This window comes from Alnus glutinosa, chromosome 2, assembly GCF_958979055.1.
Source record: "Alnus glutinosa chromosome 2, dhAlnGlut1.1, whole genome shotgun sequence".
Taxonomy (NCBI): domain Eukaryota; kingdom Viridiplantae; phylum Streptophyta; class Magnoliopsida; order Fagales; family Betulaceae; genus Alnus; species Alnus glutinosa.
In genome coordinates, this window is record NC_084887.1 from 20,016,201 (window position 1) to 20,044,169 (window position 27,969).

Sequence of the window (27,969 nt, forward strand, 5' to 3'; positions counted from 1 at the left end):
GGCTAGAGGAGAGAGTTTTTGCGTTATTGGAGAGAGTGAGATTAGGAGGTGAGAAAAAGGAAAATATTAAAAAAGAGTAAAAAAATAATATTTTAATGATATAGGAAAATACTAAGGAAAGTTATTGTTGAGTATATTTGGATAGATAAGTAAAAAGTATTTTTATTTTCTAAATTTAAGAAAAATAGTTGGGTATATGCCGCTAGTGGTAAGAGGGTGTACCGTGACATTTTAGTAAAGATTAAAGGGTTAAATATGTTACAACCCTTTGTGGTTTCAAATTTTTATTTTTTTTGTCCCCCGTGCTTCATTTTTTATCACATATGGTACCTGTGTTATGGGAAAAGACAGAGATGATACCTCAATCCAACTTTCCATCCAAAACTAACGGATTGCCACGTTATCTAACACGTGTCTGCGTAATATAGCGACACATGTCCATGCCCCCCCCCACAAACACACAAACACACACACACATACATATATATTTATTTTTATTTTTTTTTTAAAAAAAAAATCGTAGGAGTGGGCCCCTAAGACTAGTTTAGGGGATGACTGAATCACTTCCAAGGCTCTTGGGAGTGGCCGAAACCACTCCTAGCCGACCGGTCTGGGGGTGGCTCCAAGGTTTTTGGGGGTGATTTTGGCCACCCCCAAGTGCCATCTGGGTGGTTTGGCCACTCCAAAACTGGCCCCCCTTTGCCAAAATAGGGTGGCTGTCCACCCCACTTTTTTTTTTTTTTTTTTTTTTTTTTTTTATATTTTTTTTAAAGCCTTAAAAACAATTATATATAGCAGTTACGTTTGTGCTGAAGTGGCGACTTACGTAGCATCTAGGGACATGTGTCTCGTTTTAAAGTGTGTCATGTATTACTAACATGAAAAACCGTTAGTTTTGGATGAAAAAAATGGACAGAGATACCATATTCGTCTTTTCTTATAATTCAGGTATCATCTGTGATAAAAAAATGTAGCACGAGGCAAAAAAAGAAAAAAGAAAAAAGAAAAAAAAAAGAAATAAATAAAAACTTGAAATCACATTGGGCAAAATGGTACTTAAAAAAAAAAAAAAAAGATCAAAAAAGGGGTAGAGAGTTTGCCAATGAAACGAGGAAGCATCAAAAAGAATATGCTTAGGGCTGAAGACGCAAAAGCCGACTCTTAAAACACAACCACAGTCGTGTCTTGCTGCTTTGTAATTGTACTCTTCCATTATTCTCCGGGGTCTGGTACCTTCCCATCTATTTAGATTCAGCAAAGATGGCAAAGAAGAAGAAACAGAGGAAAGGAGACCAAAACGGCAACATGGATGAAGCAACAAGGCTGATCATTGCCGAAGCTACGACTATTAGCATATCCCAACAACTGCAAAAGTTCCATGAATCAAAAGATGAAGGTATTAATAAATTTTTAATATAATTGCTCATTTTTGGTTTCGGAGCGAAGAAATAATACGTGGGTATTTGTTGGTTATGTATTTTTGGTTCTGGGTTGAGTATAATTGATGGTGGGTCTGGGTTTTAGTGCTGCTTTCGAAGTCTTTTTGTGAGTTGATGGAGATATTTGGCATTCTCATAACTAAAGACTATATTGCGGTGTACTTGTAGAGGGGCTGTTTATTTGATATTATAAGAGAATTGAAATAACAAATGGGTTTTGTTTTGGAAGAAGAAATATTATGCGGGCTTTGAGTGGCTATGGGCTTAGTGTATTTGATCGTGGGTGTGGCTTTTGGTTGGTCATTATGGTGTTTTTCTTGAAGCACATTTCTTTGTTCATAATGATATGTGAAATGTTTGTAAACGAGTGTATATGTGCTGGATTTTTTCCGTCAAATTAAAATAATAATAAAGAAAACGGGTATGTGTTGCTTTTTTGTTCTAAATTCAATTTGATTAGTCTGGTGGTTGTGGGGTTTCATTAGGGCATTAAAAGATATAAAATGGGGATTTGGTAGAGTTGAGTTCATTATGTTGTTTTCTGAAGGTTCTTTTTCAGTTAGTTAAATGAAGGTATGAAAGGCTCAGAAACTTTTTTCCCTCTTGATTTTGTTGTTTGGTGCATTGGACTTTGTTTAATTGCTTTGAAAATGGAAGAAAGGAAAAGAAGATAAAAGTTTGTGGAGTGGAAGTACACTTTTAGAATGCTCCTCTATCGATGGCTCGTGTAGGTGCATGCCAACGTTTTTCTTCTTCTGTGTTACTCTAGGTTACTGGTGTTTTTGTAGTTCTCGTTTTAGTATTTTTTTAATGGGATTCTTGAGTTGGTTTTATGTTGAGGCCAAAGCCTTCGAGCTTTTGGTAGAAGAAGGGTTGTCAATTTACGTTTCTCTGAAAGGAGCAAAGGGATATCTCGAGCTGTGTACATGGGTAAGGTGAGTGTCGCATGGCTATCAGCCATTATGGAGGCGTTTGTCCTAGGAGTAGAGTTGACAGAGTTTTTTAAATCATCAAGGGTTGGGAGCAAGGCTTTTATAGCACAATGGTGTTCTAATAGGCATGGCTGGTATCTGGCGTTGGCGGAATATAGGGGTGGTGGACAAAGGTATTCTATCCTCTGAGGTGGATGGGTGTGATGTGGGTAGTGTGAAAGTGTTCAAAAAGGTATTCTATCCTCCGAGGTGGATGGGTGTGATATGGGTAGTGTGAAAGTGTTCAGTCCTCATGATAAGGTAATCTCGCCTTGTATGGATATGCAATTGTTCTATGGGGAAGAGCCCATTCTATTGAGCTTTTACCCCTGGGTGGTGAATCAGAAATGTGCAGGGTTAGAAGAGTCTTCTGCTTGGGTTTTGCAGAAAGTGAAGGAAACCTGTTTATCGTGTGAGGGCTTCAAAGAGGAGCTTAAGGTCTTGCTTACGGCCATTGAAGTGAGGCGCTTCCAAAAAGAAAGTAGAGAATTAAAAAGATTAGCCTGCTATCTTGGGATGTGAGAGTGTTGAATGATGGGACAGACACCTTATAGTTAGAAACTTCCTAAGACAATGGTAGGCAAATGTTATTTGTTTGCAAGAAACTAAAGTGGAGTACATATCTTTTTTTTTTGTTTTGATAAGTAAGAAACCAATCTCATAAAAAAAGCGTAAGGCACCCCTTTATTACACTAAGTGGATTACATATCTAGTAATGTTGTGAGTAGTTTGTGGGGATATCAACATGTGGATTGGTGTTATTTAGATTTGAGGGGCCTCTGGGCTGTTATTTGGAAATTCATTTATGCATAAAGTATATGCTGTTGCTCCTATTGCAAATGTTCTAATTCTTATCCGTCTTCTATTGGAAAAATTGTCTACCAAGTTTTTTACACTTATTTGTGGACTTTTGGATGTTACATGCAGTTTACAAGTTTGAAGAAAACTTGTCAAACCACGAACGTGCAGTAGTGCATGTATTATGCAGGAAAATGGGTATGACTTCCAAGAGTACAGGGTAAGTGCTCTTAGTTATGTGTTGACTTTATTTGACAGTGATGATTGTAACATTTAAATTTCAAAAGAACCTTACCTGCTGCTAGATTTCTAGCTTTGTTCTTCCAAAGAAAAGTTGATGCCTTTACATCTTTAGGTCTAGCTTGAGTTAACCACTTGCTGATTTAGTTTCTTACAAAATTCGGGTAGGCGTGGGATCCAACGGCGTGTTTCCGTGTACAAAACTAAAAAGAAGATTGATAACGCCAAGGGTTTGGACAGTCTCACTTATTTGACATTTTCGGAAGAGGGAAAGGTGGTTTTACAGGATTTGTTTACTCGATACCCACCTGATGATGGAGAGGTGGACAATGAAATGGTTGGGAAGAAAACTGAAAAAATTGATAAAATACGACAAAAGAAAGATGATATTTTCTGCAAGCCTTCAATGAGCAGAGCAGAAATTGCGAAGAAAGTGGAGTCACTTTCTTCAAAAATGGAAAAGATTGCATATTTGAAGCAGGTGTTTCTTACTTAATGAACTCATTAACGTCTTATGAAAATTGTTGGATGCTTTGCATTTTTATAGTTTTCTTATGAAATATTTCTCTGATCTTATGCATGCAGGTCACTGAAGTGAGGTCTAAGCTTCCAATTACATCCTTCAGGGATGTCATTACATCGACAATTGAATCTCACCAGGTTATTTAAAAATTTACATATCTTAGAAATGTCTGGTAGTTACCAATTTGCAAATTGCATTATGCATGACTTTACTGCTGATACTCCTCATATAAGCCAAATATGTCCTTGTACCAACGTATTTGGATATTGTGCGCTGGAAATTGTGTTTTTCCTACTATATTGAGCTGTAGTTTGGATAATTGGACTTCAGGCTCATTACGGAATACTTACTGGTTTTTCCGTGTTTCAAAGCAGGTTGTTCTCATATCTGGTGAGACTGGGTGTGGAAAGACCACGCAGGTTACCAATTCTTTGCTTTGTCTTCTTTGTGGTATACTTATCACAACTTGTCTGAAACTCGGCATTTAAGTTAGTCCTTTTTGATTATGTTGTTTTTCTTAATAGTTCATATGCCCCGATTTCTATACTTAATTGTGCATCATGTGTGAAGTATTTGATTGGGTGGTACACCTTTTTTCTTTGCATTTATTTTTTTGAAAAAAATGATATTAGAATCCAATAGTGATGTAGGACAGAGTAAATATGATTCTTCTGCTGATTAGGGCTATTTCTAGTTGGCTAAAGGGTGGTAAATTGTTAGGGTTTAGGGTTTGAAAGATGCAAGAAAAGGGTTAGGATTTGGGTTTACAATAAAGGGAAGGGAGCCAAAAGTCAGGGCTGTTCTGAGGCTGTGAAAAGTGCAGATGAACATTGTTTGGGTGGCTGGTTGCGTATCTTTGTAATTAGGTTTTGATGAGTTGAAAGGAGAAAAGAGCAGAGCTTAGTAAATAGTTGTTGAGGATATAAAAGGGATTATTTCTAGACCTCGTTAGGGAATTAAGAGCTTTAATTAGTACAAAAAATAGAAGGAATGAAGTAGAGAAAGAGACGAAGCAGCTAGAAATCATTCCTGGGGTTCCTTAGGCATCATAGCTTGTTTGAATTGCATCACACAATCATACATAAAAGTATTTTTATAGGCTATTCCCACTCCTCTTACAATGGCTAGGATTCCTAAATAAAACAAAAGATAATTAAAGAACTTCTAAAGCAAGTAGGAAACTATTAAAAGGGGACTGATAGGCCTCTGGTACAGCCAACTCCAGCAAATCTAGATATTGATATAACCCAGTTTACTCCAGCTGTCTTTAATTGAACTTAATTTTAATTTTAATTTTTTCAGAGCAACAACGACTTGATTAGAAACTGAAGAAAATACCAAATAATACTACTAACATAAATTAAAAAAAATGGAAATAAGCCTAATAGTAACTAAAGTTGCCTAGGAAGGGTGACAATTAGGCCCCATATAAAAACTATACCGTATTTTTTTTTTTTTTGATAAGTAACTATACCCTATTTTTTAACTACTTTGTTCTTGTTATTCCAAGAGCTTTTTGTTGCTGCAACAAACAGTAAGCAAAATTTTAAGTGGATGCAACTTCTAACCAGTTTGGAATATTGAGGTAACTTTAAAGAAGAAGGAAAACCTATCATAATGCTCAATATGCTCTTCGGTAAATATGAATTAACACCATCTTTAGAATGCACAAGTAGTTTTTGTGGTGATTATTAAATTATATTCTGTCTACCAATTACAAAACTCAACAGTGCGTATACTGTAAGGGATTAGGAGTGCCTTGTATCACTTGCAATTTGTCTATTCGTATGAGTTGATTTTTAGTACTGGTCATAACGTGTGTACATTAGCTAGCAGTTGCTGGTGAAAATAATGCAGGCTAAAACAGCCAACTTAACTGAGGGTTTGCAGTTGAAATATTATAGAACCAAAAAAAAAAAAAAAAAAAATAGAAAAAAGAAAAGAATCAGAGTTGCTGTCCATGGGTCTTCGAATGGTGACATGAACAGTACTGTGATCAGTAACTTGGAAGTTTTTTTTAACTTATTTATGTTTATTGATAGTGGGATATGTTAGGGTTATAAAATAGGATTTTATGGGTTGGTTGCGGTTGTAAGAGGTTTTGATGTGGTAAAAAATTAAAGAAAAAGTAGAAAGTAAAGAAGAAAGAATTAGGAAACCTTGGGTCTCTCCAAGGCCTTCTAGGATTCTCACCTAGAAAATTATAATGGAGTCTCATGATAAAAAAGAGAGGTAAGTTGAAAATTTCAGTCATCAAGTTCTAACAATGCTTGTATAGTAGCTGAGTCCTAGCTTAATATGGAAAAGTTAAAAGCTCCTGTTAGAAAAGGAAAAGAATTTTAGAAAAGAATTTTACATACTTTTTTTTTGATAAGTAAAAGAATTTTACTCACTAAATATGACTCATTCTCCTACTAGGAAAAGGAAACCTGAAAACCTGAAACCTAACAAAAAGAGAAATAAATTGGTCGAATCTCAAACAAATACGACGAACTTCAAATCCAAACAATTCAGATTTGATAATGTACCAAAAAACCCCTGCTATGACTTTTTTCCTTAATTAAGGAAGGTTGAAAATACGTTTAGAAATCATGGTAGTGCTTATTTTGGCAGCACATTGCTTTACAAACTTTTAGGATCCCAGTCTTTATCATGTCCGTTGGTGTGTGTTGCTTGCCAATGAGATAGTTTTAGTAAACAAAACCGAATTTAAGTTTAATTTCTAGTGTCACCATGGAGACATGCTTTAGAATATAAAGATTTGGATAAAGTTTTTCTCCAAATTGTTCCTCCAACCCATCATATTAAACTAACATGTGTCAAAAATGTATGTGATTTTCACATGCATTTTTAGTAGAGCATGTGGGAATCACATTCATTTTGGATACAAGTCAATTTGATAAACTAGGTCATTCCTCCAACCCAGTTTGGAGGAAAAATTTGTCCTAAAGATTTTAGGTTAAGTAGGACTAAGATATGAATGTCATTTTAACAAAATTAGGAAGAGAATGTGTATAATCCGGACATTGACGGCCAAGAAGTCTTTAAAGTTAAGTTGAGATGGACGTGGACATAAGATGTGGAATTAGAACAGCATATATGAAGTGGAGAAGTGCATTGTGGAGGTATACATATATTAGAAGTTCCTTTTGGTTGCCAAGAGATACACGTATTTTTATACTTAATCCTAGTTATAATTTCTGATTTTCCAGATAAAAAGGCATTCTTGGATCCAATCATGGTAATCTTTGTCTCACTATTTTTTTTTTTAAAAATTCGGATTATTATATGCATGATCATATAATTATATGTATGTAGATTATGACTAATAAACTCACATTGTGTTTCTCGAGTTTCAAAATCCAAGCGTAATATGAAATTTTGATCTTAGCCCAACCCCCATTGACTTTTATGAATGGATTTTTATCAAGAATGAAGTGTTACCAATCGTCAATACCAACAAAAGAATAGAGCTGTGGACACTAGAGGCTATGATTAAATATGTTCTTAATATATATTGCAAAACTGGGGAATGGATCAAATATTAGTTTTTGGCAAGATTGGTGGTGTGGGGATAGATCCTTGAAGCAATGCTTTCCAGCTCTTTTTAGTATAGCAAGGTATAAAGACGCGACGGTAGAAGATAATTTGGTGCTTCATAATGGTGCTATTCAGTGGAATGTTCTATTCACGCGACAAATCCAGGATTGGGAGTTGGATATGGTCCTTTCTTTCTTCGATCGTCTATACTCCAGTTCGGCTCGACATGGGGAGGGTGACAGGTTAGTGTGGAATCCCTCTAAAAAAGGTTTATTTGAGGTGAGATCCTTCTATAAAGAGCTTATTAGGAAAGATGACCCTTTTGTCCCGTGTTTCCCTTGGAAGAATATTTGGCGTGTTAAGGCTCCAACTAGGGTGACCTTCTTCGTTTGGTCAGCTGCTTTGGGCAAAATATTGACGCATGATAACTTACGTAAGAGGAAAGTGATAGTAATTGAGTGGTGTTGTTTATGTAAGAAGAGTGGGGAGTCTATTGATCACTTGTTGCTTCACTGCAAGGTCACCCAGGCTCTTTGGAGCTATGTCCTTACTTTATTTGGGGTTGAGTGGTTATGCCACGTACGGTGTTGGAGTTGCTGAATAGTTGGGGGGCGGCGCTGGGGGGTGGTCATGCTATAGAGGCTTGGCGGTTAGCTCCTTTATGCTTGCTGTGGTGTATTTGGAGGGAGCGGAATGCTAGGCTGTTTGAAGATGTAGAGACATCCATGGTGGAGCTACGGAAGCGGTTGCTCAATACTTTATATTTTTGGATAGCGCCCCATCATTGTTTTAGCTCTTTTACTTATGTTGAATTTTTAAATTTATTCTCTATTCGTCCCTTTTAGGGGTTCTCTTGTATACTTCCCGTGTATAAGGGTTGCGCCCCTTTGCGCTTTTTTATATTATTGCAATTACTTATAAAAAAAAATATATATTGCAATGTATATTATTTAAAGAATAGAGCAATTGTCATTCTCTAATGAAGAAACATACAAATCTTGATCTGCTGTATGATGTGCTAACTATTTTTTTGATAAGTAATAAAATGGTCTTATTAAAAGCATAAGACGCCCCTAAGCATACCTGAAGTATACAAGAGGAAGCACCTAATTAGAAAGCAAAAAACAAACAAGAAAATCGCCAAAATTAAGCGACAAAAGGGACAAAAACTACCATCCAAAGATATAAAGTATGAAAAAATGAAGCTAAAATAACTTTTCTTATGATATACTTTTGTTTGGCTTTTGGTCAGTTATCGAGAACATTTTCAGCTTGTGACATATCATGATTTTGGCTAGCAAATAGTTAGATCGCTGTATGTAGCGAAACACACTCATATGTACACATCTACGTACTTCTATATTTTTAAGCATTTTTTTGGTGTTAGTTTTACTAATATTCATGTCAAATATGGTTCAGGTCCCTCAATTTCTTCTAGATTACATGTGGAGTAAGGGTGAGGCTTGTAAAATTGTGTGTACTCAACCTCGACGTATCTCAGCGACCTCAGGTGTGCACTCATTGCCATGATCGCCAAATTTATTATTTTTCTAATAATATAAGTTATAATTTGTTGCCTCTTAAGATGCACAAAATTTTGAAACTGAGTATTTTTTTTAGTTGCTGAGAGAATCTGTTATGAAAGAGGAGGGAATGTTGGAGATGATATTGGATACAAGGTAATGTTCACTATTTGTCTTATGATGCCTGCTATCATGTATACTGAATAAATGCAACATTTTTAGAAACATTTGTTCAAAATTGTGGTAATTAACTGTTCTTTTCTGGACCACACGCTAGTGACATTGGTGAAGGAAATTTTTTTTTTTTTTTTTCTTACCCCAGGAGTTGGGGAAGGAACTTGTTAACAGGAAAACGTATCTTATAGACTTTGTGAGTTAGTGCTAAGTTTCAAACAATTTGAACAAATTATATACTACTTGTATAAGAATTATGTGAGATTAAATTGCTCAAAAAGGAATTAAGGTAGGGAAAATACCGACCACCATCCTCGAATCATGGCTTCCAAAAAGTAAGCTAAATCATTTGCTCCTCAGGAAAGAAAAAGACCCCTTTTGAACAGGCCGAAAAATCCCAAAATCTTGAGGCATTTTCTCCCCAGGTCTATTGTATTGAAAGTCCTGGGGTTAGACGTGCGGTAAACAAAGAAAAATATCCCGCCAAAGGGTTGGGGGCACTACTGAAAGCCTTTTATAGGTTGTGTAATAGGGAGGTGTAAGCCCCGGAAGCCTTTAGTGCTTCGGTAGGGCGAGCAGCCCTTAAACCAAAAAAAAAGAAAGTTTTGGAATCCTTCCCCTATTTCTGCATTTCATTCTCTATTCGGCTCACCTCAAACAAAATGAGAAAAAAAGGAGAGGCTTGTTGATTAGTGTTACTATGAAAGGGTCTGTCAATAGCATAGCTCTTTTTTTCCCCGGTCTCCTATCTTATATAGACTTTGCACGTTAGTGCTTTGCAATCTAAGAATTTGAACAAATTATAGACTACTTGTTATAGAATTATGTTTTGTTTAATTTTTCGAAAAAGAATAATGTTGGGATATACTCCTGCTATGAGCTTTTTCACACTAATTTGCTATTGTTTCTTCCTTTGAAATAATATTATAATTTGTATGTAATTTGGTAATTTAGCTTAATGAAGCCATAGTAATGGAGTATTTAGCTTAATTTGTTCTTGAATCTCTCTCTCTCTCTCTCTCTCTCTCTCTCTCTCTCTCTCTCTCGCGTGTGAGGGCGTGTCTCGTTTCTTCTTTGTGTTGGTGTGTTGGATTTCTTCTTTTTTTGTCTTCTTTAGTTCTTGGTTGGTTGCTTGGGTGTCTTGGGATGATGTTATTGACGATGTATGAAGAGCTTGATGTGTGGGCACTGTTTTGTTGAGTTTGTATGAGGAGGCTACATGGGGAGGTTTTTTCTCTTCGTAGAAGCGAAATCTTTCGAGTTGAATATCGAGCCAGGGGGAAAACTCCTTCAGGTTAAGAATAGTAGAAGAATGAGGGAAGGGATCTCTGTTTGATTTTTTGAGGAGAGATGGAGCTTTTTGGTTTCTCTTGACAGTTGAAGTTGTGGCTAGAGTGGAAAATAGTGTGGGTTTCATACCTATAAAAAAAAAAAAAATAGTGTGGGTTTCATTCGAAAGTTCAAAGATTCTCAGAGCGCCTTCTTTGTTCAGCACTGTAATCTCCATGGGAGTTACATGGCCATTGAAGAGTTCATTGGCGGTAGCCGGAGGGGATTTGTTCTCATTCCCAAAGGAAAGAAGAAAAGAGGTTGGTGCAGGTTCACGGAGTTGCTGCTGTATTTACTATCCTCGTATATGTCTAAGAAAAGCGCACCTCCGGTTGTTGTTTGACCCTCACCGGTGTCTCAGTTTGTTCTTGCGAATCGCTCTTTTTCTCAGGTGGTAGCCAAAAAGGATGGCCCAACCATTTCTATTGGTGGTGCGCTCTGTCGTGGCTCACGAGAAGGTTCAGCCCTTTAGGAAAGCTTTTGAGTGCAATAGTGCAGCTGCCCAACATGGCCAACACTGTTGTCCCTCCTGTTGTTTGAATACTGCCAAAACAAGACTAATATTAGGGGCGGTAAGGCGGGTGCACTATATTTTCCTTCGTGGAAGCTACACAAATCCAAAAGAGTACATTTCCAGTACTCTTTAGGATGGTTCGACACTAGCTAAGGTCCTCGACTCAGTATCTGCGTGTATGATAAAGGAAAGCGCCACGTCAATTGGGTAAAAGGTAAGGTGGCTTCCTCGTGGGTACCACACATGAATAAGCCCCACAAGACCCTAGAGTAGGTTGGGCCTCAGGGAATATCATGCAATACTTCTTTTGGTGTTTTGGGCCCTATAATCTCCATAGGCCCATGTGTTTTGATCATCTTCTCATCCATTGCGAGTATACCGTTGATTTTTGGCACTTAGTTCTTAATAGCTTCGGAGTCTCTCGGGTCATGCCTAGTAACATCCTTCAACTTCTACATTGTTGGAAATATCTAGGGCAGGGACATCCCAACGAGGCTATCTGGAAAGTTATTTCTGCTCTTTTAATGTGGATCATTGGAGAAAGGAATCGTCGACTCTTTGAGAATAGCGAGACTAATGTCCTTTTCCTTAAATCCTCATTTTTGAGATCTCTTTTGGATTGGGCTATTGTATATGTTTTCAATTTTCCCTCAGGGAATCTGGTACATCTGATTTGTTTTCTAGATTTTAATAGAAGCTAATGCCTCAACTCTCTTGTATACTCTTCGTATACGAGGGATTTGCCTTTTTTTTTTTTAAAAAAAATTATTATTCATAAAAAAAAAAATCTCTGTAGGCCCATTTTATTTGAGGCCATCTAGGTCTAAGGCAATTGTTGCAGCATCATGCTCTACTTTAGGCTCACAACCCATTTCAACCCTCTTGTAACTGGAGGGCCTCCATAATTTTATTATTGAATGAGCTTCATCTCTTTGTCAACCTTTGTTTGTTAACATGTTATGATTCGGGTCGATTTTCATTTTCTGGCGAGTGGTCCATTTGAACCATTTGTGGGGTAGCTTTGCTCGCCTTCTCGCCACACTACTTGACGGAAGTTGAATCGTTGATGATTGTCGGTGCAAGGTTGGAATTAAAGCATCAGAATTCGACAGTGAGCATGGCTATAGTCTCATCGATGGCTAGGTTTTCTCCATTGGTGAAGAACTTCGAGGTTTGCTCCCTTCGCCGCAACTTCCCCCTTTCATCTCGTCCAGATGCGTTCTCTCACCTAGTTGACGATAGTAGGATTCTCCCAAAATTTGCATTTTCTAGGGGGGACCCCAGCGAATCTGAGAGTAGTTAATGTTTGCCTTTTGCAAGAGAATCTACTTGACTCTATGTATGATTCCGGTAGAGAAATGCTCAATTTTTTTTGAGAGTACTATCATAGCAGATCCTGAGCGCACTAGTCCTGTTTCTATGGTTCCTTCTTCTTGCTATAGGGTACCCTTTGTATCGCTCCTGAGATTTCCTCTCTCTGTACGCAACAATTTGAGAGTTTAGCCTAGGTCAAGAGATGTATTTATGGTCTAGAAAAATTCTTGGGGATTTCACATGAAGGTTTTCAACAAGACGTTTTAGATTTGTTCTTGGCTATTGAATCTAGCTGCAAGGGTTACAGCGGATTGTGGGGCTCTATCAAAAAAGAGATAGGGAGCGGGGTTAAAGAAGCTAGGGAGCTTCTAAATTTGTCTTGCTTAATGAACTTCGGCTCTGAGAGGACTCCACTCAAACCTCATCCCATTATGAATTTGAAATTATTAGTTTGGAATGTTTGAGCACTTAACGATGTAGGGAAAGGGTTCAACATTAGCAGCTTGTTGAAAATTTGGAAGCCTAATGTAGTGTGTTTTCAAGAAACAAAAATGGAGAAGATTTAGCCGGTATTGTTTTGGGCTTGTGGAGTGGACCTTCACGGGTTGGTCTATTCTGGTAGCTGGAGAAGCCTCAGGGGGTATTCTCTTAATGTGGGATAAACGAGTAGTAGAATGCATTGAAGAGGCCGTGGGAACTTTCCATATCTCATGCAAAATTCAAATCTGTTTTGGACTAGTTTGATTAGTCTTTTTTTGGGAGTTTATGTCCCAATGCAGTTTCCAAAAGACATTATATATTAGAATAGTTATCAGGGGTAGAGTTCAATGTTTCATGCTTCCCGAATGAAAGGTTTGGTGCAACTCGATTAATCTCTGCCATGAGGGAATTTTTTAGATTTCATTTTAGAGCAGGGGTTGATGGGTATTTTGTTGGCTGGAGGGTCTTTAAATTGGTATAATAACCAAGCCCCCCAATTTATCTCTAGATTTGGAAGATCATTTCTCAGACTTGGTCCAACACCATCTTCCTCAACCCTTATCAGATCATTTTCGCATTTTGCTTGACAACGAAGGTCTGTCTAGAGGTCGCACTCATTTAAATTTGAGAACATGTGGCTGAAAGCAAAGAATTTGTAGACATGGTGAAATATTGGTGGGATTCGAATCAGTTCCTCAATACTCCTTGTTTTTTTTGGCTAATAAACTAAAATTATTGAAACTTGTTTAAAACATTGGAACAAGGAGGTATTCGAAAATGCAAAGGAGAGGAATAAATCCTTAATGAAGGAGATCCAATCTCTTGATTTTTTTGAAGAGAAGTCTTTTGTAGGATGAGTTAGAAGGGCTATGATGAAAACGGATTTGGAGAATGTTGCTCTTATGCAAGAAGTTAGTTGGAGGCAGATTGGTTAAAAGAAGGGGATCATAATATGAGAATTTTTTACCACCTTGCCAACTCACAGGAGAAACAACTTTATCTCCAGTCTTAGCATCGATGGAACTGTTACCTCTGATCGAGAGTCGATCAATGATACCGTCATTCAGTATTACAAGAATCTCTTCAATGAAACAATTCATTGGCGTCCCAAATTAGCTGGTTTGTAGTTTCCCTTTTTGTCTGTGTAGAAGCCTATTGGTTGGAGAGTGTTTCAAGAGGAGGAAGTTCTTCAAGTTTTGTTTACTATGGATGGCGACAAAGTGCTGAGCTTGGATGATTCACTATTGCTTTTTTTTGGTCATGCTAGGTTGTAGTGAAGGATGATCTTATGCGTGTCTTCCATAACTTTCATGAGCATAAGTTGTTCAAGAAGAGTCTTCATGCTATTTTCATTGCCTTCATCCTTGAGAGGATCTGACAGTTGGAAGTAAAGAATTTCAGACCTATCAGCCTAGTGGGGAGTGTCTATAAAATTTTGGCTAAAGTCCTTGCTATCAGAATGAAACAGGTGCTAGGATCGTACATATCGAACAATCAGAACGCCTTTACGGGGGAGACAAATCTAAACTCAGTTCTTATAGGAAATGAGTGTTTGGACAATAGTTTGAAATTGGGAATTCTTGGGGTTATTTACAAGTTGGACTTAGAGAAAGCCTACGACGATGTCAATTGAGAGTTTCTCCTCTATCTCTTTAGGCGTCTTGGCTTTGGTACTAAATGGAGGAAATGGATGTCTACTTGTATATCCATGGCCCATTTCTTTATTCGATCAGTGGTAGGTAGGGTTTCTTTGGTAGCTCTCGGGGCCTTCGCCAAAAGGGACTCTCTCTCGCCTATCCTATTTGTGATTGTCATGGAGGCTTTCAGTAGGATGCTCTCCAGAGCTCTAGCTTCGAATTATTTATCTAAATTTCGGGTAGACATCCAAAATGTTGCCCCGTTAGAAATTTCCCACCCTTTTGCAAATGATACATTTTATTATGTGATGCAGATCGAAATCAAATCTATAATTTGGGTAACATTCTCCTGTTTTTAAGGCCATTTTGGCTTGAGGGTCAATCTTTGGAAATTTGAATTAGCTGCAGTGAGGGGGAGGTATCGCATCAAGAAGAGTTGACCGATATTCTTAGTTGTAGTATCTCATCTTTGCCTTTGAAATATTGGGTCTTCCACTGGGTGCTTCTTTTAAGTCAAAAGCACTTGGGATGGGGGTAGTTGAGAAAATGGGAAGAAGATCTACTTGTCTCGGGGTGGTCGTCTAACTCTAATCTAGAGTACGTTATCCAGTTCACCCACGTACTTTTTGTCCCTTTTTTTCTTTACCAGCCGATATAGCTAGAAGATTAGAGCATCTTCAAAGGAACTTTCTATGGGATGGAATAGGTGGTGAGATAATTTTCATCTGGCGAACTGGAAGGCTATTTGCTCCTTAGTTCGTAGAGGAGGGTTGGGCGTTAAAAAGCTCATGCTATTCAATAAAACTTTACTCGGTAAATGGTTTGGAGATTCATGCAAGAGGAGAAATCTCTGCAAATATAGGTGATTGTTGAGAAGTATGGGATCCATAGAGGGGGTTGGTGTTTAGAGGAAACTCAAGGGCCCTATAGGGTGTGCCTTTGGAGGAAGATTAGGAATGGGTTGAGGAATTTGTCCAACTACATCTCCTTCAAGGTTGGGGATGGGTCCCACATTTGTTTTTGGCTGGATGTTTGGTGCGGAGACGTGGCTCTCAAGTTTTCATTCCCGTAACTATATTTAATAGCTTGTGGCAAAGAGGCCTTGGTGTATGATTACTTGGATTCTTCCAACACTTATATCAATTGGAATCTGAGTTTCATTAGGGTAGTCCATGATTGAGACTTAGAATCTCTTGACTCTTTCCTCAATATGTTATACTCTGAAAATCCATCCGGGGTGGGCGGATAGAATGAATGTTGTGGATCCAAGCTAGCAATCATGGCTTTGAAGTGAAGTGCTATTATAACACTTTTCAGTTTGGAGAGCCTTGTCTTTTCCCCTAGAAAGTGTTTGGAAGGTTAAGGCCCCACTCCGCATAGCTCTCTTTACATGGATAACAACTTTGGTGTTGCCTATGCAAAAAGAATGAGGAGACGGTAAATCACCTATTCATCCATTGTGCGTACGCTAGTGATCTTTGATACTTGGTTCTCAACTTATTAGAGTTTCGTGGGCTTTGCCTAGCAATATCCAACAATTGCTACATTGTTGGAGGACTCAAGAGCGGAGACATTCTAAAGAGGCTATCTAGAAAGTTATTCTTGCTTTCTTAATGTGGAGCATTTGGAGAGAAAGAAATTGGCACCTTTGAGGATTGCGAGTCCAATGTGCTCTGTTTAAATTCCGTTTTTTTTTTTTTTTTTGAGATCTCTCTTAGATTGGGTTGTAGACTATGGTACTAATTTCTCATTTTCGAATCTTTAGATTTTGTTAACTTTTTAGATTTTAGACGCCTTTAGGGTGTTTTGTCTCCCCCGTGTACTTTTTGTGTACGAGGGCTTTTGTCTTTTTCTTTTAATAAATTTTATTCATAAAAAAGTAATGGGGTATTTACTTGGGAAGCGTCAACATAATTTGCTCATTTTTCAATGTGAAGCATTAGCACTTACCCTGGGTTTGCACGACAATAGTCTGAATTTGTAACTTTATTGCTAAAGTTTACTTATTCATATATGGCAGTACAAGGAATATCTAGTTTGAATTCATCTTCTATATTTTATTTGTTTATCTTTATACATTGAGCTCTTGCAGTATAACTAACTTATATCTTTCTCTCCTTGTTAGATACGGTTGGAAAGCAAGGGTGGAAGGAACTCATCAATTGTGTTTTGCACAAATGGGATTCTATTGAGGGTGTTAATTTCTAGTGGTGCTGGTAGGTCAAAGAGAGAAGCTGGAATGAAAACTGGAAAACAAGATTTTCCAGACATAACTCACATTATTGTGGTAGGTGTTCTTGTTTACCTAGTAGATTCTCTCAATTTCTTCCCTTATACTAGGGTAAGATCACTTTTTGCTATGTAGATGTCATGATTGATGTTCTCACTTTCATTCATTAACGAAAAGTTCTTTTCGACAAGTGGGGGAAACAGTTAATGTCAGTAAAAAATGTGGGAATGATCAAGTGAAGTCACTGGTCTACTTGCTTGGAGTTGTGTCATACTCTATTAGTATCATTGCCAAGTTGTATCATAGAGCAAGTTCATAATTTAACTTTATGTTTTTCCTAGATTTTTAAGGGACCACACCTAAGCCCGGCTTTAGTCTATCATTGTGTCAATCAGAGCTAGATATATAAGTAGAAATTAATTATTGCATTTTTTTTCCTCCGATCTTTAGATTTTTATTTAGGTAAACATAAGAATCATCTTTAACTAGATGTGTGAAAATACCATAATGATGAATCAGAAACACATGGACTTGAATGCTGGAGAAGGGAGAGTAACATTTTCTATCAATAACTGTAACCAGGATGACATGCTTGGATAAAAGAGAGAACTCTCTTTCAAAAAGAAATTTGGGGTAGCTTTAATCAGTTTTAATTTTTGGGACAGTGAATTATATTGGTGGCACAAGTGTAGATAAGACCAATGATATGGAAGACTCTTCTGATAAATTATAAGAAGTAATGAAAAGAGGGGTGAAGGATTTATAGGGGTTGATTAAGGGGATAAAAACTTAGGTGAAGGTGTTTCTTCCTACCTTTTGTGTACAATGATGACAAGAGTGAGGGCGAATAAGATTAGTAATATCAGAACAAATCCTTTTTCTCCATATTATGTTATTGAATTGTGGCCTTGGAATGGTTCGGAGTTTTGCATGATGAAAGTCACCGACAACATTTTTTATTTTCTGCTGCTTTCTTTTGAGAGAAAAAGACACCGAGGTTGCAAAAATCTTGACCCTTGGCTTCCTTCAAGAAAAAAAATATGGCTATTGCCTTTTTTTTTTAACAAATATACGCCTGGCAAAAATTAGAAATATTTAGAATCATGGTTGAAGCTTTTGTCTTTATTAGAATTATGGAATGTTTCTGAAGTACATGATGTTTCTACAGCACATGATGTGAAATATCTTGAAATAACAGTTGCTGTGAACCTCCCGTTTCCTTAGAATAAGAGCTGCCTCTATCTTTTCCCTAGCGGTGGCGAGTGTATGTGCGTCTTGCTAGATCTTAGCCTGGTTCTCCTTATCTCATGGAGAGCTGAGTTCAGGTGAGCCTTGAGATGGAAAGGAGGTTCTTAGTGGAGTCGAAATCTTTTGTGCTCTCGGTCTTGGATGGGGCGTCGGTGCTGCGGGTGGAAGAAAAGAGGAAAGGCTTCTTTGGTGAGGTCATCCTAAGCAACCAGTGCACTGTTTGGCTAGCGTCGACGATTGAGGTTCTTTTGGGTTTCCTTCGAGATAAAGAGTTTGTTAAATCTTTTAGGGAGGGGACCAAGGTTCTGATCGTGCGTAGAGGTGGGAACAAAGAAAGCCTGTTTTTAGAGGCGGCAGCTTACGGGATGGGCGGACGGAGAGGGATTCTAATGATCCCTGAGGGTCGGGGAGGGTGGGGCTGGCACAAATTTGCCGGTGAGCTAAGAAAGGCAAAAGACTTCCTTTTTGCTATGGTGGGGTATGGGAGTGGGTCTTCGTTTTCGGCGGAGAACAAGGGTGGGAAGGAGGAGGGGCCAAGCTGGGAATGGTTTTGAATAGGTCGGGACCCTCGTTTACGGAGGTGGTGAGGTTGGACTCGTGCCCTGACATGACGGTGAAGCCCATCGTGGGTGGTTTTCCATTGTTGTTTGTGGAGGTGGTGCGGTCGGAGTTGTTATGTCATTCCAGGTTGTGGGCTCCGTTGGCAGAGCTGTGTGCTATTGATTTCCTTCCGGCGGTGAGGTCTAAAGACTTTGAGGTTTTGAGATCAGCGGTGGATTGCTCTGTGTTGGAGAAACCTCCACTTGATCTGATGGTCAAGGAGAAGCTGCTGCATTCGTCTCTGCTTGATCCGTTGGTCAAGGAGAAGCTGCTCTGTCCGTTGGGTAAGAAGAATCTCAAAGCTGGTCTCTCTGTTTGAGGCTCGGCAGGCTCTGCAAGGATGACAAATTCAAGTTTGAATTTGCGTATGTGGAGTAAGTTGCTTGTCAGGTTCGGGTCGATTTGTTGGGTTCGGTCTAGGCCATAAGATCAAAGGATTTCGTTTAGGCCGGTTCTTGCCTAAACTCAGATTCAAAGAGATGTTAGAAGTTTCTGAGTTCAAGGGTTCTGTGTCGAACCCTGAAGCGGGTCTTGTTTCTGCGAAGTGTCCAACGGTTGCCCATGGGAGTTCTCACTGGCTGGAGACGACTTCAGCGGCTGTTTCTAGGGTGGAGATAGGTCTGTCGACTTTCGGGGGTGGGTGTGTTTCGGATCTGGAAGTCTGCCAGAGTGGGTCTTCTCAGGTGAGGTCTGCTTTTGCCGGTTGTTTTGCTTTGGTGGTCGCAAAAGAAACCTTCATGGTGGTGGCGGTGTAGTACATAGCTCCTCCAAGGTTTGTCTTTCCTCCCTTCCCGACTTCCTCTCCTGATCCTTTGATTGTTGCTGCTGGGTTCTTTGCTACGGCAAAGGGGATGTTGTCTTTAGTGTCTCTGGAAGATTCTCTCAGGTCTGAGGGGCCATCTCTGGGACCGGTTAGCAATGGTGTTGGGTCTGCTGAGCTATGGAATCAGCCCACCCTCACCAGGCAGAACTCGCTTTTATTTGGAGACATTTGCTCAGGGGCAACAGAGTTGGGAGAAAGGATACGTCTCTCTATTCTAGCATTGTCGGTTTCTAAGCCTTTCCAAAGTTAGTTGTAGAGTCTGTGGCGGCAATGACGATAGATATTGACGGTGAGACTAAGTTTCTACAGCGCTCAAAGGGGGTGGATCCTCTGTCTGTCGAGGAATCCTCGGTGGCTGTGGCCCAGTCATTGCTGGATTCTGGTGGAGGGGCAGCTTCCTTGAAGGTTGTTAAGCATTTTGCATTAGGAAGAGCTGTCCAATATTCTCAACTATAACATCTCTTCTCTACACATGAAATACTTGGGACTTCCTCTGGGAAATCAAAAGCTATTTGGGAATAGAGAAAAGATTGGTTAGTTGGAAAAAGAGTTATTTGTCTCGGGGAGATCATCTAACTCTCATCAAGAGTACATTATCCAGTTTACTTTCATACTAAATACATGGGACTTTCTCTGGGAAATCAAAAGCTATTTGGGATGGGGTCGCCGAGAGAATAGAGAAAAGATTGGTTAGTTGGAAAAAGAGTTATTTGTGTCGGGGAGATCATCTAATTCTCATCAAGAGTACATTATCCAGTTTACTTACGTACTTTTTGTCCCGTTTTCTTTTGCCAACTGGTATCACTAGGAGATTGGAATGCCTTCAAAGAGATTTTCTTTGGGATGGAATGGGTTGTGAGCCCAAGTTTCATTTGGTGAACATGAAGACTATCTGCTCCTCACTTCCTAGAGGAGGCTTGGGAGTTAGAAGATTGTGTTCAATAAAGCTTTACTCGATAAATGGCTTTGGCAATATGTGTAAGAGGAGACTCCTCTTTGGAGAAATGTGATTGATGAGAAATATGGGGTCCGAAGACGTGGTTGGTGCTCAGATGTAGCTCAAGGGCCCTACAGGGCGTCTCTTTGGAGGAATATAAAATATTACTAGGGGAATTTCTCCAACTGTCTCCTTCATGGTTGGGGATGGGTCCCCCATTCGCTTTTGGCATGATGTTTGCTGCAGAGAAGCTGCTCTCAAGAGTATATTCCCAGACCTTTATTCGATAGCTCACGACAAAGAGGCCATGGTGTTGGACTATTTGGATTCTTCGGGCATTTCTTTCCATTGGAATCCAAGATTTACATGGGCAGTTTAGGATTGGGAGATGAATCTTTAGATTCTTTCCTCAATCTGTTATATTCTTTGAGAACTCATCTAGGGGAAGCAAATAGAATGTTGTGGACTCCAGCTAGTAGTCACGACTTTGATGTGAAGAACTAGTATAAAATTTTACAAGCTGGAGACCCTTGCCCTTTTCCTTGGAAAAGTGTTTGGTGGGTTAAGGCTCCACCCCGTATAGCTTTCTTTATATGGACGGCAGCATTGGGTAGAAGCATCATGGTTGACAATATTCAAGGCGTGGTTTTACTCTGGTTTATTGGTGTTGCTTATGCAAAAAGAATGAGGAGACTATGAATCACCTCCTCATCCACTGTGAGTACACGAGTTATCTTTTGTACATGGTTCTCAACTTATTCAGAGTTTGTGGACTATGCCTAATAACTTCTTACAGATTCTGCATTATTGGAAGAATCAAGGGCGTGGACATTCCAAAGAGGGAATCTGGAAAGTTATTGTTTCGTTCTTGATGTGGAACATTTGGAGAGAAATCGTCGCCCCTTTGTGAGGATTGCATGACTCTTGTGCTTTCTTTAAAATCAACTTTTTTGAGATCCCGCTTAGATTGGGTTATTGTCTATGTTTCTTCTTTCTCCTCTTCGAATCTCTTAGATCTTGTTAACTTTTTAGATTTTTGACATATTTAGTGTAGCAGTCTCTTTGGTATACATTTCGTGTAGGAGATCTTTGCCTGTTTTATTTTCAATAAATTATTATTTATCCAAAAAAAATGGGTAATTATCTTTTCCCCCCATGAATTATCAGTCATTGTCAACATGCCACCACGAACTGACACCTCGACCAAAAGAGAGCATAAAACTATAATTTTTTGTACCTTTACCCCTATTCTATTAGGGAATCTCGTTAAATTGGACGGAATATTCGATTTTTAGATGTTAAATTTTGTTTAAAGACAGAAATACCCTCAAACAGTAATTTAATAAAAAAATATTTTTTTTATTAGAAAGAAAGGAAAAATAGAGGGGGTGGCTGATGGGTTTTTTTTTTTTTTTTTTAATTGTTTAATTTTAATGTATTATATGTAAATTTGAAATTTGAGTTAGGGTATTTAAGTCTTTTCACGAATTTGACTGATGGAATGGGGTAATTGTTTAATTCTAAAAATCAAATATTCCGTCCAATTTAACGAGATTCCCTAATAGAATAGGGGTAAAGGTACAAAAATGGTAGTTGCATGCTCTCTTTTGGTCAAGGTGTCAGTTCATAGTGGCATGTTGACAATAGCCTGTAATTCATGAAGGGAAAATGTAATTATAAAAAAAAAAAATTATTCGATAATTCTGAGTGGACATGTTTTGCCTATCCCTTCGCTCTTTCTCTAACAGTTACCTTCTTGTTTTGTCCATTCTTTTTTGGCTCCCCACCCTCCCTCGGTATTGGTATCTAACCATATATATGTTCTGCTCATCATTGATGATGCTACCCATTGGCTTACTTGCGGTGGCTATATTACTTGTGTAGTCAGCTGCCTTGAATGTGAAAAAGAAATTAAATGGAAAATATCAGTATGATGCTTTTGAATATTTGGATGCCTTAATTCTGAAAAGTTTAGGGTTTAATGAGATTTATGTTAAATTGAAAACATCAGAATAGATAACTTAGAGAACCTATAAAGTTTTGTGAAGGATGATATGATCAGCATTGGAAACAAAAGTCTAGCGCTTTTTATCTATACATGGATTTTCCTTGGTCCGTAGATTTGACTGTTAAGAAAACATTTATGTGATAACATATACATGGTGGTATGTCTGCAAATGTTGTTAAATCCAAAAATCTATTCTCCATGAGTTGATTGTTGAACCATGAGTGCGATATCAATTATGATGCTAGGAGTCTTGGTTCTACTCAGGGAAAAAGCAAGAGGGCTGCTGTGATGTAATGTTATAGAGGGTTTTTGCGTATTTTTTAGGGTGCTTTGGGTTTTCTACTGTGGTTGGGTCTTTGTTGGTATTTTTTTTTCTTGATTCTCGTCTTTTTTGCTCTTTCTGTTTTTGTGTCCTTTTGTATACTCTCTGTATACTCAGGAGAGTGTTCACCTTTTATAAAATTTCTCTTAGAAAAATAAAATAAAAAACTGTTACGCTGTAGCTCATTTATTCTATATTTTTGGATGGTCATGGGGAAACTAACTTAATCTAGTGGTTGTTGGATGGTCATGTGGGCTCGTCCATATATATCTATTATTTATTAATTTGTAAAATACAATATTCCTCCATACAGGACTGCTCCTTACTGATGGATAACTCTTCTAATATTTTTTTTTTATAAGTAAGAATTCATTAAAAAGCGCAGAGGGGCGCAACCCTATTTAAGTTCAGATATATTAGAAGAGTCACCCACTGACTCTTCTAATATATCTGAACTTAAATAGTTAATGTAACGTTTGCAATGACCTTGATTTTACTTTTCAGGATGAAATTCATGAAAGGGATCGCTACTCTGATTTCATGTTGGCAATTCTCAGGTATTTCATAAGAGAGACTTGCTTCAAGTAAACATGGATTTGTGTCTTGTAATATGAATATGGGTATGATTGGAATGTTTTAAAATGCATTTCTTTTTGGTTATTGAACTTTTAAAATGTCAGAAAAGCTACTCCTAGAAATGTGGCATCAAGACATTATTATTTGACAGAGTCAATTATTCATCGACTCAGCATTTCTGTGTGTTTGCATTCATTTATTTTAATATTTTCTTCTTTGATTGGTATGTAACTGACACGCCCCATCTCACTTGAACCAATTACCTCACCCATCCTTATCAGGTTTTGGAAGTGCCCTTGAGTAGAAGCATTGGTGCGTGTTTGAGTTCATTTTTTTTTTTGTCGTCATTAAGACGTATTCTCAAAATACCTATATCTACAGTTGTGGCAATAGGCGCGTGATTGGGTAATATGCCAATTTGTCCACTATTAGTAGATAAAATGATTTCTTTAACTTCGGAATCCCAAACAATTCGATTCGGGGTCAATACACAAAGATTTAAGGTCATTTCTTCAATTTGCTCTCCATTTCTAAGCTAAGTTTGTAGCCTAGAAAGCTTACCTCTTTTTGAACTGCCTATAGAACATGACAAGCGTACAGCTTGTAGGCATAGTTGTCAGTTAGCTTTCAATTATTAATCAATTTGGATATTTCTTTTGGTTTTCATTAAGTTCACTGGTGTCTTTTTTCTTATTTGCAGAGACATGCTTCATTCATGTCCTCATCTGCGTTTGGTTAGTTCTAATCTTTATTGTTTTATTATTTATCATTATCATTATGATCTTTTATATTTGATGTTTTCCTATTCTGGATCTCTGCTTACCGAGAAGTGGGCTTTTCTTATGTTTTGAAAACCAACAGATACTTATGAGTGCTACTATTGATGCTGAACGATTTTCACAATATTTTGGTGGCTGCCCAATCATCCGTGTCCCTGGGTTCACTTATCCTGTAAAACCTCTGTGAGATTATTAGTTTTCAATTATCTTTGTTGATTTCAGTTTTAATATCCTAGCAATTTCCCCCCCTCTTTTGCAGGTTAAAACTTATTATTTGGAGGACATACTTTCTATCCTGAAATCGAAGGAATACAATCATCTCGATAATACTATATCCAGTCTCCCTACTGAGGACACTGAGTTAACAGAGGAAGATAAGCTTGCTTTAGATGAAGCTATTTATCTGGCTTGGACTGATGATGAGTTTGATCCACTCCTAGAATTAGTTTCTTCTGAGGGAACCCAAAAAGTGTTCAATTACCAGCATTCATTGACTTGGGTTACACCATTGATGGTATTTGCTGGAAAGGGTAGGGTGGCTGATGTTTGCATGCTCCTATCTTTTGGGGCGGACTGCCATTTACAGGCCAAGGATGGATCTACTGCACTGGTCTGGGCTGAACGGGCAAACCAACTGGAAACTGCTGAAATAATTAAAAAACACTTGGGAAGTGCCATTTCCAACTCCATTGAAGAACAACAATTACTTGATAAGTATCTAGGAACAGTCAATCCTGAACTTATTGATGTTGTTCTTATAGTGCAGTTAATAAGGAAAATATGTATTGATTCACAAGATGGAGCTATACTTGTTTTCCTGCCAGGATGGGAGGATATAAATAAAACCAGGGAGAAATTAATTGCGTTGCCGTTTTTTAAAAATTCTTCCAAGTATATGGTAATATGTCTTCATTCTATGATTCCATCTGCAGAACAAAAGAAGGTTTTTAAACGTCCACCTCCTGGTTGCCGCAAAATTGTTCTTGCAACCAATATTGCTGAAACTGCCATTACCATTGATGATGTTGTGTATGTTGTTGACAGCGGTCGTATGAAGGAAAAAAGTTATGATCCTTATAATAATGTTTCAACTCTTCAATCTTCTTGGGTCTCAAAAGCAAGTGCCAAGCAAAGAGAAGGACGTGCAGGCCGCTGTCAACCTGGAATATGTTATCATCTCTTGTCAAAACTCCGAGCGGCTTCTTTGCCAGAATTTCAAGTTCCTGAAATTAAGAGAATTCCAATTGAGGAACTATGTCTGCAGGTACTTTACTCTCCTAATGACATTGTTTCTGAGCCAAAGCTGTCAGGGTAATCCAGATCGTGTAAACCCATTTGTGATGCATTTCCTATCTTTATTGCTAAATCAGTGTGCAGAAGCAATTTTTTGGCTGAAAACCAATTCAGGAAAAAAAAAATAAAAAATCATGTTTTTGACCTATTATAAAAGGAAAGAAAAAATGAATCAGAAGATTACAGTAATAAACCAACACCATTTTTGGTGCACGTGTTTTGCGTTTATCAAACAATTATTTTAAGATATATTCACATGCTGATAGCATGCTGGGAATTTTGATTAAAGAGATGAATAATTCGTCTTGTGCTTATGAGTTTTCACTCTCTCTCTTTCTCACTCTTCCATGGAAAATGTTTGTTTCTGTTCTGGAATAAAAGAAATGCCTGTTCCTCCACTTTTTCAAATAATGAACTTTGGGAATTGAAACAGTATTTGTTCTGAATAACAGTAATATTTGTGTTGTTTCATTTTTAAAATTGTTTCTCATTTACAGGTAAAATTGCTTGATCCAAATTGCAAGATAGAAGATTTCTTGCAGAAGACATTAGATCCTCCAGTTTTCGAGACCATACGAAATGCAGTTTTAGTTCTTCAAGATATTGGGGCTTTGTCAGTTGATGAAAAGCTGACTGAACTTGGGGAAAAGCTAGGTTCTCTGCCTGTCCATCCATTGACAAGCAAGATGCTTTTCTTTGCTATATTAATGAATTGCCTTGACCCAGCCTTGACTCTGGCATGTGCCTCTGACTATAGAAATCCATTTACACTTCCCATGTTACCAAAAGACAAGAAGAGAGCTGATGCTGCTAAATCTGAGCTTGCCTCATTGTATGGTGGGCACAGTGATCAGCTAGCCGTAATAGCTGCATTTGAGTGCTGGAAGAATGCTAGGCAAAGGGGTCAAGAGGCACGGTTCTGTTCGGAGTATTTTGTCTCCAAAAGCACTATGAATATGTTGTCTGGCATGCGTAAGCAGCTCCAAAATGAACTAATCCGGAATGGGTTTATTCTTGATGATATTTCAAGTTGTAGCTTGAATGCACGTGACCCAGGTATACTCCATGCAGTGCTTGTGGCTGGTTTGTATCCAATGGTGGGGAGATTGCGTCCGCCGCATAAAAGTGGAAAACGACTTATAGAGACTGCTGGTGGTGATAAAGTTCGTTTGCACCCTCATTCCACTAATTATAGGCTGTCATCAAGGAAAAGTGATGATTGTCCTTTGATTATATATGATGAGATAACCCGCGGGGATGGAGGTATGGTCATAAGGAACTGTACTGTGGCTGGGCCGCTTCCACTATTATTGCTTGCAACAGAGATTGCTGTTGCTCCAGCAAAAGATGATGACAATGATGATGAAGACTATGGTGATGATGGTAGTGATGATGGTGCCGATGAAGATGAAAGTGATGAAGATGGTATGGAGATCTCAGGTGGAGTGCGCGAAGAGAAGATTATGTCGTATCCTGATAATTCAGTTACAGTCATTGTGGATCGGTGGCTTTTCTTTGGGTCAACAGCACTTGATGTTGCTCAAATTTACTGCTTGAGAGAGCGATTAGCTGCAGCAATCTTATTCAAAGTAAGTACTTCCATTGTTCTTACTTGTGGGTGTTAGTGAAGTATGCGTTGCACTTTTGACTAATGCACGCAAGTTTCTCGCCTAATCGTTAATCGCTTGGTCTTACCGTTTGATTATATTTTGTAGGTAACACATCCAAAGACCATTCTTCCTCCTGTTTTAGGGGCATCTATACATGCTATGGCCTGCATTCTATCATCAGATGGGCTATCCGGAATTTCAGTGCCATTAGGGGCAGTGGACACATTGACTTCAATGGTAAATGCTACTGAGATTGACAAGTCTGCCCCAGGGAGGAGAAAAGGGGTGGTACAGAATTCAAATGGGTTCCTTAGATCGCTTATGAGCCATGGCACACTCCAGAAATCCCCTTCCCATCATCACAATACTAGATTACCTGCACCAATGGGAACAGCCTATTTGGGCGATCCTTCAAGTCATAAAGTTCGGCCGCCACTTAATCCAGCTGGCATGAACCAGTGTCAGAGACCTGCATCATGGGTTCCCGGTCCCAGTTTAGATGGTGATGGTTTGGGAATGTTTGGCCCGCATGATCCAAGGGGAGACTCTCTTAAGCGGCAGCGGGGGAATTGGTCTAGATAATGAAAGCTAATTGTATGTTGTGGACATGACGATGAATGGAGGGACTTGATTCTTCTATAAAAAAAAAAAAATGAAAAGGTTAAGAGAACTCTTTTAAGGGTAGTGCAATTGGTTTGGGATTATTTCTCATGAAGCGGAGAAGATGACTGGTTTGAATCTTCCCTTCCCTCTTCCCCTTGAGGCTAAACTCACTTGTGACTAAATCCGGCTAAAAAATTGCTAGAGATAAGTAGGTATACTGGAACTGGATGTTTTGTGATGAGTCTTTTAATTATCATAAATACTCCTTTTTAACTTTTTTGGTTAAATTATATTTTACAGATTTACTCGTTAACCATTACAGTTTTTAAGTTTTAATTTTGCCCTTGAAGGTTTTTAATTTCGATTAATACACTTCTTTTGTGGACCAAATTGATAAGTCTGTTATAGCGATAGGTTATGTACTTTTCTGAACATTTGCCATGTCATTAATTAATTGT

The 27,969-nt window shown here is 38.3% G+C and overlaps 1 protein-coding gene across 2 annotated transcripts; it reads left to right on the forward strand.

Moving 5' to 3' along the window:
- The first annotated feature begins 1,098 nt into the window (after nucleotides 1–1,098).
- Nucleotides 1,099–27,734, forward strand: LOC133861574 (DExH-box ATP-dependent RNA helicase DExH6-like). Of its 2 annotated transcripts, XM_062297366.1 has the most exons (14): nucleotides 1,099–1,396; nucleotides 3,338–3,428; nucleotides 3,617–3,929; nucleotides 4,034–4,108; nucleotides 4,346–4,390; nucleotides 8,931–9,021; nucleotides 9,132–9,190; nucleotides 16,608–16,769; nucleotides 23,155–23,207; nucleotides 23,927–23,960; nucleotides 24,088–24,177; nucleotides 24,265–25,269; nucleotides 25,796–26,887; nucleotides 27,014–27,734. In XM_062297366.1, the coding sequence occupies exons 1-14, from the start codon at nucleotides 1,261–1,263 to the stop codon at nucleotides 27,488–27,490; spliced, it is 3,723 nt and encodes a 1,240-aa protein (XP_062153350.1). In that variant the 5' UTR covers nucleotides 1,099–1,260; the 3' UTR covers nucleotides 27,491–27,734. The 2 variants fall into 2 exon arrangements, with proteins under 2 accessions (XP_062153350.1, XP_062153351.1); XM_062297367.1 differs by lacking the exons at nucleotides 1,099–1,396; nucleotides 3,338–3,428 and having other exon boundaries at nucleotides 3,790–3,929; nucleotides 4,346–4,421.
- Nucleotides 27,735–27,969: the final 235 nt, after the last annotated feature.